Source organism: Phoenix dactylifera, chromosome 16 (assembly GCF_051530095.1).
Source record: "Phoenix dactylifera cultivar Ajwa chromosome 16, Ajwa_hap1_PhDact_Kaust_v1.1, whole genome shotgun sequence".
NCBI lineage: Eukaryota > Viridiplantae > Streptophyta > Magnoliopsida > Arecales > Arecaceae > Phoenix > Phoenix dactylifera.
The window spans coordinates 22,020,080-22,036,648 of NC_143205.1; the positions used below are offsets into that span (position 1 = coordinate 22,020,080).

Sequence of the window (16,569 nt, forward strand, 5' to 3'; positions counted from 1 at the left end):
TATTTAATTAAAATTATGCAAATAAAATATATAATATAAAGTATTAAAAGTTTTCTACATTAAATATCATTACTTTTAAATTACAGCATAAATAAAAAGAATTATGAATTATTTTATTTTAAAGAACCTTAGAAAGATATACATGATTATGGAAATAGATTGAAACTATTGATACTTTCAAACATTTTAAATAAAAAATTCAATATATATATATATATATATATATATATATATATATATATATATATATATATATATATATATATTGTGATGGAATGGGCTTTTATTTATATATGTATATATGTGGCTGTGATACATAGAGATTTACAAATTGGTCTAGGTTGACTAGGTTTTTTCGACTCTTTGGACCTTAGGGAAGATGTGGGCCATGTGGCCATATCTCCTTAGACCCTATGGGGGCGTTTGGTAACCTCAATAGGATCATCACGGTGATCTAAGATCTCCGGTGATCCGAATGCTGGAGTGATTTGATCCCCGGTGATCTAAAATCAATATGTTTGGTAAGCCATGGTCCAGTGATTAAAAATTTTCGGATATCCATGAGTAACTTGTTTGGTATGGTACGGAGATCCAAGATCACTGACTACATAATACCACAAATATCCTTGATATATCTTAGATGGATTTTTTATGTATTTTTAATTCTCATGAATTAAAAATATAAGTCAATATACTAATTCCTATAATAGCTCCATAATTTTGTCACATATTCTACTTTTAGTAGCCCTTATCATATATTTATTAATTATATAAAATATATTATAATAAAATATTAATATATTTATCAATATATTAATTATTAATATATTCTATAAAAATATATTTATTACTCCTATAAATTATTAATCTTATAAAAATATGTTATTTTTCATTATAGAATTAATATTTTATTTATACTTATAAAAGATTTTTTAATACTAATAATTATTTTGATTAGAAAAATAAGGTAATTAGGAGTAATATAGTAATATATTAAATATTTTCATTATATAAATATAAAATATAATAATATATTTCTACTAGAATTTAAAATTATTTTCAATAATAATAGGATAATAATATGATTAGTAATATATTATAATATAATATATATCATTAATATAATATATAATATCAACATTATATATATATATATATATATATATATATATATATATATATATATATAACATTGACACAATATATTGATGGTATATCGATATATCAATTTTTTTGTTAACTTGAGAGGTATTTTTGTCTTTAACTTTCAACCTAGGATCACTGCCCTCGAGTGATCTTGAATTTCCGATCTCAAGGATGGGTATCCCATCACCGAGTTGGGGGATGATTTAAGGAGTGGAGGTGATTTAAGATCATCGCCATATAGGATCACCGTGGTGCAACCAAATGCGGTGATTTCATCACTTCCACCCACATCACCCTTGATCCTAGGACGATCATCCCATACTAAACGCCCCCTAAGGAATATGTGGCCATGTGTGCTGGAGACTTTTCAAAATATCATAAAAAATAAAGTCATAATATTCATTTTTTTTCAAAATGAAGATAATTAAATTTTTATAAAAATAATTAATTATTAAAATATAGAATATCATAATATATTTGAAATAAGTATATTTTATCATGTGAATAAGTTTTAAATAAGTATAATAAACTATAATTTTATATAAGAAGCTAATATTATTATGGTGCTCAAGTTGTAGGCAACTATCTTGATAAATTTCATTCCCGATGGCAAGGGTATTTTTATCATTAAAAAAATTACTTTCATAGCAAAAATAGTATATGTGACTCTTCGAACCGGCTTTTCTATATTTAGATAACACCATTTACTCACTTTAGTGATGAATTATTTGTCATGAACTATATATGCATTAGTGACAACATTTATTTTGTCATAAAATATTAAATATTTTTTAACAATATTTTTTTTGTTACAAAATATTCAATATTTCTTAACAATTTATTATTTTCATCGATGAGGCATTGACTACAATTTTTTTTTTTTTTGTTGCCAAATACTTTTCGTTTACTCACTTTATGCATCATACATGGCCTTGTAATGGATTGGAGTCCAACACAACCAAGGGGTAACGCTATTTTGTAGCACCAGGTGCCAAGCATGGTAGCATGGGTTTCCATGTTTGGTATAAGAAGGCACAGTATGCATGTCATTTATCATGTTCTCTTTAGGCATTTTGTACCAAGTAGCATCTTTTGGCTGCATTAGGTGGGACTGCCCCATAGCACTAGTCTTTTACTGCTTGGCGTGGAAGGTCTTATGCTAGATGTATTCGATGTGTCCTAATGAGTCATAATTTTATTGATACTGCCTGGTGAATAATGCTTAAAGATATGAGCATCAAACCATGTTCACATTCACATTTGCAAGAATCATAGGATCATTTTTTACCCAACAATTCCCTCTTAAAGTAATGGGAGAGGGCAGAATCTAGAATAAATATTTCATGTTCGGTTTAGGCTAAGAGAGGATCTATATTAAAGTTATTTTGTTTGGCTGTGAATATTAGGAGAATGGAGTTGATACAATAACCCTAACAAATAATGACGTCAATTCTGGTAATTCGTGGACATGTAGGGGCTCATTGTTCACATTGATTTCTAAGCATAGTTATAATACTCTTTGACCTAAGACTTTTCAATTATTCTCGAATTATACAAAAAATTTATGATTTATTCACAAATTATTTGTAACTAATTTGAAAATTTTTTTGTGTCACAAATTAATGATAACATAATTTTTAGAATCAGTCTTAGGTTCAAAATTTTTTAGAAAACCCAGATCTGAGCCAGGCCCAGGCCCAATTCGGACCTGATTGGGTCGATCCGAATTTGTGGAGTGGACTGCGGTTCATTGAATGACAAATGGCTTTCTTAGTGATAATTTTAGAATTCTAATCATTTTAGCATGTTTTGAATCGCATCCAATTATTATATTTTCAGAAGATTTTAAGAAGCTTGAAAACACCAAGATTCAACAGTTGTGAGCCCAAATATTTAAAGAAGGATGATGAAGGATTTGAGACTTATTTAGGCCTAAATTTGGGCTCTATTTTTGATTTTGTTCTGTTTCGAGCTTAGACCGGCTCAAGGCTGGGTTAATGTATATCCATGACCGGTCCGAAAAATAAATGAGCTCCACATTTAAGTCTAAATTTGGCTTGAAATCTTTTGGACGTACCTCATAGTCTGACTCGAAGCCGGTCCAACCTGATAAGCCTAGAGCTATCTCAAGCTCATTTCCAGTCTCACCATCAGTGGTGGGAATACCGCAATCCAGCTTGTAGGACTTGAATATATTCATTAGCTTCCTTTTGAACTATAAATATATATGGTTAGTTGGCCAAAAAAATATATTCATTGGCTTCCTTTTAAACACCATTTGATTCTTTAATAAATGCAAGGCTATAGTTTGCAACCAGAAAAAACTCATCATACTTCCTGATTGTAACTTGTGAAAAATTCTACCTGGAGAAGTTTGAAACTCAAAACTACTTTTTTATGCAAGCTAACACACCAAAAATGGAAGTCTTTTTTCTTAATGTAAAATAGATAACTTTCTAGAAGGCTAAAATGGAATCTTAGGTACTCGCCAGGAAACTTCCTGGTCTCCATATTAAAAATTCGGATTGAGGGTAGTCTCGTCATTTCATAAATCAGCACTCTCCCGAGGAGAATTCGAAATTTCGCACCGGCTATGACCGGTTGCGGAGCCGTACGTTAAAAAAGAAGACAGGTCGTTTATCTCGGCAGTTGTAAAGCACACAGTGAGCGAGTGTTTTAGCTCTGCTTTGCGCTCTTTCTCGCATGCTTGGAAACGGCTCTATTCTCGGGAAAAATCCAAGAAACCCTCGCCTTATCGTCTCCTCCATTATCGCAGAACCCAACTCCCTGAGCTCAATTCTCTTAGATCCGTGGCTTTTTTCGCGAATTGGAGTTCGAAATCTGGTCTTTCATGGCGGAAAACCCCAATGTCGAGCTCGCCGAAGCACAAATCGGCGGCATTTCGTGTGATCCCGTGTTATGTGGCTTTTACCTCCATTGATCGAACCAGTGCCTAGTGGTATCTTGCAATCCACTATTTTTTTTATTGGATTTGGGCTTCTTCATTTTGTGATTCTTGGTAATTTGGTTCGATCAGCGCTCATGGACTGGTTTTTGATGGTTAGAATAGAATGAGATCTATGGCCTTGCGGGAATCGTGAAATGAGGAATCGAAGATTGAACTTTTCTCCGATATGATTGCATTGCATTTCCATCTAGAGTTGTAATTGGAGCTTAGGTGTTGGTTTTCTTGCCGTTTTTTCTTTTATTTATTTTACTTTGATCTCAAGGGAAGAAAGTTTCATTGCTAGACTGTCCGGAGAACAGAGATCTCAGTTCAGGTGAGAACTTAACTTCTATTTCGCAATATTTACTTTCAAAGCTTGGAAATAGCTTAAACTGCTGTTACTTGTTGATGTGCAATTGGAGAAGCGAATTTGCTTCAGGGTAATTGCTTTAGTAGAATGGGATCAACTCCAATCACTTCAACAATTTTTTTTATCACAATTTAATTTTAGCAGTCTTGAAAAATGAACTCAAGACTTGTATAAAGTGGATGTTTTTTTTTTAAAAAAAAATTCAGATTGCTTGGCCAACTCAATTTGAAGTATAAGCATGATTGTTACCACAAAGTTGGCACTTCACCCTTAAGGGCTTGCCATGGACAAGGTGTAGGGTTTCAGAAAAGTTAGTGGGTTGTGAGCTTTTATTTATTTTCTTTTTTATTTATTTGCTACTTCTGGTGTTATGTTTATTCTGAGATAAGGCTTGTTAGTTATAATTATTATGTGGTAGGGACAGAAGCTTTGCTTTCTCATTGATTGGTATAAATGCACTCATATGAGCTTTGTTGGATCAATCATATATGGTTAGTGGGTCATAATTTTTCTAACTTTGTGATCTATGTCTTTAATAATTTATGTTTCTTAACATGATGTTTAAATCTAAGGATTGCATTTCTTTTGGTGCTAACTTGACATGCTCTGTTGCTAGGGCTGCCCCATCCTATTATAGCTGCCTAATCTTGTCTGGGTGGTGACCCTGATCAACAAGCCAAGTTGATTCCTCGTTTCTTCTTTTCCCCCCTTTAAGGATATGTGAGTCTTTCTGTGGGTGGTGGTGGTGGTAATGTTTGACCGTAATAATTTTTTTTGGAAAATTGAGGTGGGATCATTAATCTGGGGTTGTGGTAGGTGTGAACACCTAACAGGGTCACCCCTATTTCAAATGGAGTTCAAGTCGACAGTATTTGTCTTGTGATCTTGAAATCCATTTTGATTTTCTTTCTTAAGTAGTCTTCTTTGTGATTTATTGCGAGGAATGACAGGTTATACCACATAAGTGCTATTGTAACAAAGAATACAGATTATTTGTTTAACAAGTTTCTTCTTTTTCCAAACAAAAAACTTTATTTTTCTGGTTTATGGATAAGGCATTCCTAATTTTCATGTTTTAATAGTTTCCAGCAATATCTTTTCATTGCCTAGAAATGTAGTTTTTTATGTGCTTTTGATGTTTTTGGTATGCTCTCTATTCGGGTTGAAATTCATCAGTTTTTTTTCCTCCTTTTTAGGTAGATCATGGAGGCTGAGTTGTGTTCGTGTCGAACTCTTTCGTCAACTCGGGAAGAAAGTGGAGATGAGGAGCTTTCTGTGCTCCCTAGGCATACAAAGGTCATTGTTACGGGGAACAACAGAACAAAGTCTGTTTTGGTGGGACTGCAAGGTGTTGTCAAGAAGGCTGTTGGTCTTGGTGGCTGGCATTGGCTGGTAAAAAAGCGGTTCTTCACTTTAATAGCTTGTCATGTAACATCATCATTGCATCATTGTATGATTGAAGATGCCTTGCACTTTGTCTACATTATCCAGTCTGTCTGATTATAATAAGAATATTACAAGCAGTTAAATTTCATCAGTCTCAGATACAAATAGATTACATATAAAGGTAATGTCTGAAGAGAAGTTATAAAAAAATTAGTTTTCAAGATAATTCTTTAAATTTATTTTTCAAGATAATTCTTTGCCATAGAAGCACCTTTATGATATTCTGGTGTGTTTGTGATATTGGTTAGCTCATCTGATAAACACTATATGTTTCTTAAGATGTAAAAGAATTAGGAATTGGACATCATTTGTTCTAACTTGGTCAATTCTAAAGGTCCTAATCATTGTTCTAATAGGGCCAAAATACATGCATTTGACACCAACATTCTGATGGTATAGAGAAGGTCTCTGCTTGGACAAATGCAGCACAGACATAATTTATAGACTTTTGGTTGCTTAGCTTTAATAATATAGCCTGAAAGTTGTGATTGATATAGTTTCCTAGCATACTGATATAGTTGTGATTGCTCAATTTAGAGACTTTTTCTAATCCAATCCATGCTCCATGATGCATATTTGGGGTTCCAGGTCCTTAAGAATGGGGTAGAGGTGAAGTTGCAGAGGAATGCTTTGAGCGTGCTGGAAGCTCCAACTGGAAATGAGGATGATGATGATGAAATTTACTGCAACAACTCAATCTGTAGTAGCTCTGACATGGGAGAGAAAGATGTTGATTACTGTGAGTTTATCACGTATTCTTGACCTGTAGTTTTATGTTAGCACCTGCAATGAGCAATATGATTCATTCATCCGAATTATTTCTTATCTCCTCTTTGGTGTACAGCTAGCATCGAGCTCCATAAACCAACAAAACGAAGGGTTAGGCATACAAGACCCTGGGCATCCTCAGTCAAGGCAATGAGTCGAACTAGCTACAGAGATACAAAAGCTCATATCTTTAAGCATCAAAAGGTAATGAATATCATTGTTGCACATTCATCTAGAATTCACTGTTTATTATTGAACTATGTTACCATCGTTATGATATCTCCCTGCAAGGAGGCATCTCTGTACACTTTATAGTGTTACATAGATTCCATTTATGTCCTTGTTGTTTATGTTCCAAATTATCTGTTAATGACAGAGGGTTAATTTGGCAAAACTTGAAACTGCCACTTTATGGAGATACTGGAAGCATTTCAATCTGGTGAGTGCCACTGTCTGTTACTTCACAATCGGATTCTAATTATACATATTCCCAGAGCTATGCATTTCCATGCGGAACTAACATCAGAATGGAATTGCAGGTCAGCACTAATCCCAATCCATCTAAGGAGCAACTGGTTCATGGAGTGCAGCATCATTTCCTCTCTCAGGTACTTATTGATCATTATGTGAATGTTGCCACGCATTTTTCAAATGTTTTTCTAACGTTTGTAACATATATGCCCCATACCATATACACTTTAAGCCCTGTAAGATATTTAATGCACTATTCATCTATTTTTTCTGAACTAACCTTAGTTTTTGCCCTATTTGCAAAAGCAAGTGGATGAGATGCAGGTGATTGTGGGCTTTGTCCAAACTGCGAGGAGGTTGAAAACTCTCCACTCTTGACAGGAAACAGATGAGAGGTACTATTTTGTACATGAATAGGTGGAAGGTATCGAGGATCCCGTGTGTGAAGAGGGACGCCGTTTCTTTGTCTAAGAACAATCCCACAATGTAATTTACTGATCTTTTTCAGGTAGGAAGTAGTGGAGTTTATAACTTATTATCATTAGGTAGACTGTCAATCAAAGACTGCTGAGCTGATAAGTAACCTCACCATAGAAAAGAGCAAAGCTCTAGCTTTGCCCACCAGAAAACCGGTAGTAGGCTGATTAGCCCAATGGCTGTTCATTTCTTGTATATTATATGTTGGCTTGAAAACTGGACCATCAGACTAGTGCAGCGCTGTTGAAAAAAGCAGTTTGTGAGCAGCTCATGTTTGGCCTGCAATTTGACTTGATAAAGACGTCTCATCTTATATTTGGAATGTTTAAGCCAAGTCTGAGAGTGCTCCTCCTGCTTATGTTGGATCCAGTAAGGAAGAAATATAAGTAAACAATATATTATATGTCAATTGTAGTATTTAACAACTTACAGTATTTTATCTATTTATTACATGCTACCATATTATTTCAAGAAGAATGAATTTTGAGCATGACTGAAAGCTCGTGAACAAAGGTTAGCTCGAAGTGTATACAATTAGTCTTCAGAGATCTCAAGCCCTCCCCTGATCCCAAAAATGAGTTGGTCATAAGCAGCTCTAGTCTTAGTGAAAGGTAATTGAGCCTAGCTTGGGCAGCTGTGCTCAGCCAAATTATGACCCAGCTCTCTCACATGCAAGCCTGAAGGGGACTGATAGGTTGGCATGGCTTTTGGAACCTGTCAGAAGGAAAAGGACACCAAGGCTAGTACTGCTTCCTTGAGAAGAGCCATGTATTACCTGAGAAGTCTCTTTCTCTGCGGTTCAGGAATCAGGAGTACCTGCGTTTGTTAAATGAAGACATTTTTCTATCTATTTCGATACCCAGATACTGTAGATGATGAATCATGTGCATGTCTTTGTTGGGCAGAGTGAGCTGCAGATAGGACAGTAGCTCTTAATTCCTTCTACCATGGCATATAACAAGAACACTCGATATAGGAAGCATGGATAGTTATATGCTGTTTTTAGACTTAAATTTCTACTCGTAAGGCCTTCCATCTTGCTCATTCTCTTATCTCAACGACGGGAATCTTATTTATCAGGGACTAGAGTATATAGAGAGGGAATAATCTGACAATGGTGGTGGATACCATAGTTCAAAAAGAAGTGCTTAAATGTTATTGAATGGTTTGGTTAAGATAGTAGAAATTGCCAGCTTTTGCAAATGGTTTCTTATGGTTTTTGAGTTTAATATGTAGTCGGCATTTAAAAAATTAGATTCAGGCTTCCATGAAAGCAAGACGCAAGGCATTGATCTGAATAAGTGAGGAAGTGCGAAAAAATCATGTGAAATTGCTCGGAACATAGTTACATGTGCTTTTGAATTTTAGCCAAAATGTTTTGTTAATTAAATCAATGATCCAAGTGTTACTTCGAAAATCTGAATAGGGTGGGGCATGAGCTTTCACTAGTAGCAGTTTAGAGATCTATTGTTTTGGAACAAAAGTGCTAGTGTTAGGTCCAAGGAAAAAAATATATCATAATTGACATGCAACTTTCTATTATACTTTGTAGGATAGACACCGAACAAGCTGCCAGAGAGAAGCAATAGAGAAGTTAAGACCCTGCTTGTGAAATCTATGTTATGTTAGATTTTACTGCTGTGAAGTTTTATTCATTTAAAAATAATTTCAGATTTAGACATCTATCAAGGAGTAAGATCAATTTGAATATATCCATCTTTGCCCTTTTTTTAAATTATAACTCAACTTTTATATACTACGACTGGTCTTGCAAGAACTCTTTCTATGCTTGACATGTATTCCTTTTTGTATAACACCACCTTCATTCTCCAGGAATGCCTGAGATGATTTGGGTAATTGAATTGAGAAACTTAGAACAGTAGATTTTCAGGAAAATGATGGAGAATATTGTTATCAACATCTTCTTTTCTTTTCTTTTCTTTTTTTTTTTTTTTTTTTGACTTAGCAAGGGCCCATGCAGTTCCAAGGGGGTATTGTATGGATAAGTCGAAGACTTTCGCACTAGATTCCTCCAATGGTCGTCTGACCAGGTACATCATAATTGTTCCATGGTTTATTCCTCATTTGTTCTCCGTAATGACCCTTTCACCTCGTTCCTTGCATTTCCGGCACTCTTTTTCATTCTCTTATTACTTCTTAACTACTTCAACCAGGCTTATCAGTCTCTTCTCGTGGTTGGTAGACCTCACATGCCTTCCAAGTTACTGTATGGGAGACGCCTACCAACCGGTTTGCTATTCATGCACCTCCCTCTCACTTTTTCTGATCCTCCATCGAGTCCTGTTTGCTTTAAGATCTGTCCTGCTTGATCACAGAGAATGGATCCGGTTGCACCTAACCCTTTCCGTGTTAAACTAGCCTAAGCCGTGTAATAATGGACTGATGAATTAGGTTAAAATCAAACTGTCAACAGGCCATCTTCTTTGCAATTTACTTGTTTTAATAAAGAAAAAACATGCAATTTAACGAGCTAGAGCTGCTATCATGATTTATCTTCTGTCTGCAAACAGAATTGCGACCGTTCAGAGGAACAGAGAGGTCAAATTGAAATTTTGTTAAATTTCTTGATGAGGATTCTAGACAAATTTCGGCTTATGATATTTACTTCGAGTAATAGGTATTTTTTCTTGAAATATAAAAACAAAATAACAAGTACAAATCTACATGTTTTTTTTTTTGATTTATTAATAAGTGAAAGCATCCAAATGATGTTGCCTTTCTAGCCGTACATAAGTGAAAACGACAGATGCAGACTAGTGCATGGTTTGCTATCTTTAATTTTTTTGATGCTCCTTTGATCTTTCTTATGAAACTATGCGACAAACAAGATCGATTTTGTTCATATACCAGGCTATAGGATGTTAATTGCATGTTGGTTTCATGCGCAAACACCAGGAGAGAGGCAAAATTCATGAACATATTGGATCCCACCCATGTGCTCTCATGAAGCTCATTTGTGTCATTAAGCATAATATTTGATGTGAGTTAAACTAGTTCTACTTTAATTCACATCATTGTCAAAAAAAGGGCATGCTAAATGTGAAAATTATCATGGTTTAAGTTCCAAATCCTGTCCTTAAAAATCTACCTCTTGGCTTCCGCGGGAGCATCATGCTATCGGCTGGTAAAGCTGAATGCTGTTAGGACCAAACAGGAGATCCGAAAACAGAAACCCGGGCAGTTGAATTTCTTCCGTCGCCTACCGCCCGTCCCGTGACTTGAGCATATCCGGGCGCAGGCTGGCAACGGTGCCGCGTTCCGGGCGCACGTTAGTCAAGCCCACGGCTCGGAAGTAATCGGCCGGCTCACGTTAAATAGCCCTCCAGTTTACGCCAGTCGGCGCCACTCGAGCCTCCACCGCCAGCTCCGATGAAACGGAGCCCCAGCTCGCCGCTCGCCAGCCGGAAACCTAGCTCCTCCGCCGGGCGGAGCCCAGTCCCAGCCGGACGGAAAACCCCGGACCGGTGGGACCTCTCGCAGAGCTCCGCCGCCTCGGCCGGCAGCAAGTCGTCGGCGGCCAACTTGGGCGTGGTCAAGATCGTCCTCAGATCGATCGGGTCGTGCTTCGGCCAGCCGGTGACCGGATCGCCAAAGGCAAAGTCCTTGAAAAGCTTCACTTCTCCTCCTTGTAAGCTTTCTTCCTTCTTGTTCTCGCCTAAACCCTCGTTTGCGATTGAATTTGGTTTGTTTCTTGGATTTTTTTTTTTACTTTTCGGGGTGGGTGGGGGCTAATACGTATATTATGAGGGTGTCAAGACCTTCCCCTCGTCTCGTATTCAACGTTCTTTATTTTGGCAAATTAAATGCTAGAATTCTAGTAAAATTAACCGTATATTATTGGATAAGTCTGTGGAATTGGAAAACTTTCTTGTTTCTATTATTTAGATCTGTTTTTTTTTTATTTTTTCTATCTAAATTTTTTTCAACTGACTTTGTAGTTAGCCGGACAATTTTGACCATCCCCTGCTTTGATGCCTATATTACTTACTTTGTGAATGTTTCTGATCTTAGATTTTGGATTTCTTATAGATTATTATCTTATAAAGGTTGATACTGTATGTATATGTCAAAGAAATTATATCATGGCAGTGCCTGCTGAACTTGTCTTAATTAATCATTTTTAGCAACTCCATCGGGCAGTATGCTTGGTGACTCCGACGACAGCAAAAGTAGGAGATCAAGTAGAGGGACATATAGCAGTGGATACAGTAGAAAATACAGCAGCGCATTCAGTACTTCCCAGAAAGAGCCTGGAAACATGAGCTTCACTTTGGCTGAGATCCAGAGAGCTACTAAGAACTTCTCCCCTTCTCTCAAGATTGGACAAGGTGGTTTTGGCACTGTTTACAAAGGGACACTCAATGATGGCACACTTGTTGCAGTCAAGCGTGCTAAAAAGGTTGGAGCAAATTGTTTCCAAATATATAAGATTCTTTCTGGACTGCATTGATTGGACTAGAAACTGAGGCTATTATGGAATTTTGGTTTATGATTGTCTCTGCAGAGCATTTATGATACTCATCTGAGCGTGGAGTTCCAAAGTGAGATCAAGACTCTGGCGCATGTTGAACATTTGAATTTGGTTAGATTCCTTGGACATCTGGAGTATGAGGATGAGAGGATTGTTGTTGTTGAATATGTCCCCAATGGAACTCTAAGAGAGCATCTTGATTGTAAGTTTCATAGATCTCCTTCACCTACTTCCGTTATGGTCTTTTTGTGGTTGTCCTTGTTGCTATATTGTTTAATTTGCCCTTATCCATATTAAAATATATTCATGAAAATCTATTATATGATCTTTGCTGTTGTGTGGTTTAAAAGACTATCGGTGTTATGGGTAATGGACTTCAACTGACATACTTTTAACAAAATGTAGGTTTAAATGGAAAGCATCTTGAACTTGCTGCGCGACTGGATATTGCAATTGATGTGGCTCATGCTGTCACATACCTTCATACATACACAGGTAAGATTGCTGTTGCAAAATCTGGTGGTTGTAAGAGTTGATGGATGTCTTGTTCTTGATTAATGATGTGACTTGGACTGATGTAATCATTTAATTAAAAGAAAAATAGGAATATTAGGAAGACTTTGCTTTAAGAAAGAATTGTGGTTGGTACATTTGCATAATCATATAATTGACAGGCAAACAAAGACAATCAGACCTGAAATATCTTGGAAGCCCCCCCTTTCTACCCCACCCGACTACACTCGTATGCAGGGAAAAGTAAAAGAAAAAAAAAACCCTAAGATGCAGAGATTTCATAAACCTACCCATTCTAAATAGAGGAAGGAAGAATTGAATCGTCATGTTGGCCCAGAACTTTCTAAATTGATCATCATTTAGGCCTGAAATAACAGGGAACTCAAACAAGAGGGAGAGGGAGGGGGTTAGGCTTGTTATCTCAGGCATTTTATAACATTTTTTTATATTATTTGGTCTGGGATTTTAGTAAAGATAGGACATGGCGTTAAGTGGGGGCAGTCAATCAAGGCTTTTATATAATGCTCAGTATCCTGTACTTGTTTAATGTCTGTGTTTTAGAATGTAGCCATGGTATGTGGCGGTTGAGGGACCATATAGCACATATGTGGTATGAGGCAATATATGCAGTTAGTATTTTTTAACTATATGAAATAAATAAAATATGTTAAGTATAATAAAATAATCACAATGATAGTATGTTTTAGATAAATAATATCAATGTTAGTAACAAAAGTAACTAACGATCAGTACTTGTTATTTATTACTTAATAGTTAACATTAATAGGAATAATTATAATATAATTGAAACCCAAATCCAACCTAACTATTGGTCTGAACATCCACCATCCACATAGGCCTGCATAAGAGTGGGCCACATTTGGGCCCACAATGTTAACTGGGGTAGATATGCAGCCACGTTGTTAATTAAGCTACATATACTGCCGAGCATAACACTTTTGAGGTCATATGTGGTATGATCATAGATAGGCAATTCAGTGCAGTCAAGGATCACATCTGCATATGCGACCTCATACACGGCAACTTAAAACACTGATTGACACAAATCTATTATTTGGACAAAATGATAATGGGAAGTTAGATAAGGATGATGCCTAATGGGAAGGTGTTATGGAGAATATAACACATGAAAGTGGCTTTGAGGCCTATGTTTGGTTTGCACCTTTGATATTGTGGATGCTATATTCCTTATGGGCTTTAAAAGGATTAAGATGATTCAAACACTTGGTTGAAATTCTGGCTCAACAAGACCAAGGGAGTTTCAGCTTTCATACATTCATCCATAAAATTCAAAAAATCTAAATTATCAACTCAACTGGGCAAAATAGTAAAGGGTGAAGAAAAATGAAAGAGGTTAAGAAAAATATATTAGACATTATCATAGCGTATGTTGTATTGTTTGGAACAATTAGGTGCTTAATTTTTTTGTCTGGAAAAAAAATATATAGTAGGATGGTTTACATCAAGTATATTGTGTCTTATAGCGATCTGTAATTTGATGATGGTAGAACACATGTTGATTTGATAGCGTTCTAAAATGTGTTTGCAGTTTGGGGATGATCTAGGGTGCACGTAATGCTTAGGCAGAACTCAGGCACTGCAAACATCACATGAGATTGTGAGGAAAATTAGTTCAATTTCGCGAATACATAAATTCTGCTTTATGAGCGAGCACTTCCTCATGTGGGCTGAATATGTAATTGAGAGGGTATGGATTTCGAGGTACTCAGAAGCAAGTGCAATGAGTGCGGCCTGTGATATTTTTCATCTTATCATGTGTCTTTATGAACTGTATTTGTGTTTAGTTCACTTTCTGTCTGCATGTTATTATGATGTGCAAGTTCATGCCACTACAGACATTTTTTATGCTTTAAAACCACAAACCTTCATGGGGTGCATGTACCTATTGACTATTGAGTTGTTGGTGATCTCGAAAGTCAAAGGAGGGCATGGACTTGAATTGCATGGACATTGGGTATGGTTTGTGGCACCTATCATGAGAATATATGTATGTAAAATTGCATGCATGCACGTACCATTGAAAGGCTGATTGTGCTTAGGGACATAAATAGACTGGTACATACTATAGAATAAATTGCAGTTGGAATTGTATGAAGCCTGCATTTTAAATGAATATGGAGACATTTTTTAATGAAAGAATATGAAGAAGCTAATCCTAAAACAGGGTTCACCAGATTTTGTCCTATCCTGTAAGGTTCAATCTTATGACGTAAAAACCTCCTGTTAGGCCTTGACCTGCAATCTCATATTTATTGATGAGGGTTTTTTGACCTTGAATCTTCTACACTAATTGATGGGAATGTATACTGTGCAGATCATCCTATTATCCACAGGGATATTAAATCATCTAACATTCTTCTTACTGAAACTCTTCGTGCAAAAGTTGCTGACTTTGGGTTTGCTCGACTGGGTGCAAATGAGACCGGGGTTACACATGTTTCAACTCAAGTTAAAGGAACTGCAGGTTATTTGGACCCAGAGTATCTCAGAACTTACCAACTCACAGAGAAAAGTGACGTATTCTCCTTTGGCGTGTTGCTTGTGGAATTAATAACAGGGAGACGCCCTGTAGAACCCAAAAAGGAACTCAAAGAAAGAATAACAGCAAAATGGGTATGTCTCTTCTTCCTCTGTGCATCTTTATATCCTGGTTATGTTAAACTTCATGGAACCCTGATTAACCTTTAACAAATAGGGTATAGGGCAACTGTTTAGGAAGCAAATTTTGTTTTATGAGAATCCAAGACTAAGACCATAGGAGTTAAGGCTTACGGGATGTAATTTATGCTGAGATGGTTTATTGATGTTAAATCATTATTATTTGCACATTTATCGGCTCACAAATCAACCTCACAGGCAATGGAGAATTTTACTGAAGGAAATGCAATTCAAACATTGGATGCAAATCTTCCACACAACCCAGCACCTAATCTATAACCATGTGGAATCCTGATTAACCTTTAACAAATAGGGTATAGGGCAACTGTTCAGGAAGCAAATTTTGTTTTACGGGCATAAGAGTTAAGACTTTGAGGATGTAAATTATTCTGAGACGGTCTTTTGATTTTAATTTGCACTTTTATCGTCTCATAAACCTACCTGACAGGCAATGAAGAATTTCACACAAGGAAATGCAATTCAAACGCTGGACCCAAATCTTCCACACAACCCGGCAACTAATCTGGCCTTGGAAAAAATCCTTGAGCTAGCCTTGCAATGCTTAGCTCCAACTAGGCAGAGCCGGCCCAGCATGCAGAGGTGTGCAGAAATTCTATGGAACATCCGGAAGGACTACAGAGAGCTCTTGTCTTCAGAACTCCCAGCCCTCCCATCAACGGAAGCCTTCCATTACAGAAGAGAAAAGATGATCTAAACTGAAAGCGGAGTTTTTATACAATTTCCTTTAAGTAGGTTAATATTTGCAGATTTGATGCTTTCACAGCAATCTTCTCCGGTCATTTGTGAATAGGAAATCACCAGAGGTTGACATTGGAAAAGGCGCTTCCAGCATTGTAAAGTTTGAAGTTAATTGGTATGGGATTGGGCTACTTGTGGGGAAGTTAATTGTATACGGTTATGATATATAGCAACTCTTTTTGCATATTTATACTTCATATTCGGGAGGTGTTGTTTTCATTGTGATTATTCTCATTATATTTTATTATACTATGGTGAAGTAGGCTAGAATGGCTCTAGTCAGCGCAGCTGCTCGATGAATTCCAGAAGTTTGACTGGAGTATCTTCTTTTATCTTTTTTTTTTCTACTTTACCAATCGTCCAATCTTGGCGAGAGGAAAGGAAAAATAAAAGAAGATACTCCAATCAAACTTCTGGAATTCACTGAGCATCTGCTCTAACTGGGGCTAGAATGGGCCCAGCCCGGGCTGGTTTTGGGTC

General features: G+C 36.3%; 2 protein-coding genes across 3 annotated transcripts; both read left to right on the top strand.

The window, feature by feature from the left end:
• The first annotated feature begins 3,794 nt into the window (after positions 1-3,794).
• LOC103705475 (uncharacterized) lies at positions 3,795-7,924 on the top strand. Of its 2 annotated transcripts, none has more exons than XM_089927978.1 (7): positions 3,795-4,427; positions 5,660-5,855; positions 6,498-6,648; positions 6,754-6,881; positions 7,054-7,116; positions 7,217-7,285; positions 7,455-7,924. In XM_089927978.1, the coding sequence occupies exons 2-7, from the start codon at positions 5,667-5,669 to the stop codon at positions 7,524-7,526; spliced, it is 672 nt and encodes a 223-aa protein (XP_089784104.1). In that variant the 5' UTR covers positions 3,795-4,427; positions 5,660-5,666; the 3' UTR covers positions 7,527-7,924. The 2 variants fall into 2 exon arrangements, with proteins under 2 accessions (XP_089784104.1, XP_008787416.3); XM_008789194.5 differs by having other exon boundaries at positions 3,802-4,427; positions 5,664-5,855.
• A 2,942-nt stretch (positions 7,925-10,866) lies between these two features.
• Positions 10,867-16,286, top strand: LOC103705474 (calmodulin-binding receptor-like cytoplasmic kinase 2). Its single transcript, XM_008789192.5, is given in 7 exon segments — positions 10,867-11,274; positions 11,771-12,045; positions 12,151-12,319; positions 12,523-12,612; positions 14,987-15,285; positions 15,779-15,987; positions 15,989-16,286. Coding segments are annotated over 7 exon segments (1,353 nt in total). The 5' UTR covers positions 10,867-11,015; the 3' UTR covers positions 16,041-16,286.
• The last annotated feature ends 283 nt before the right edge of the window (positions 16,287-16,569 follow it).

Bases quoted from the DNA above. Each gene is read 5' to 3' on its own strand.
- LOC103705475 (XM_089927978.1), top strand. From the start codon at position 5,667: ATGGAGGCTGAGTTGTGTTCGTGTCGAACTCTTTCGTCAACTCGGGAA. The intron at 7,117-7,216 runs GTGAGTGCCACT...ATGGAATTGCAG, and splicing joins ACTGGAAGCATTTCAATCTG to GTCAGCACTAATCCCAATCC. The intron at 7,286-7,454 runs GTACTTATTGAT...TATTTGCAAAAG, and splicing joins AGCATCATTTCCTCTCTCAG to CAAGTGGATGAGATGCAGGT.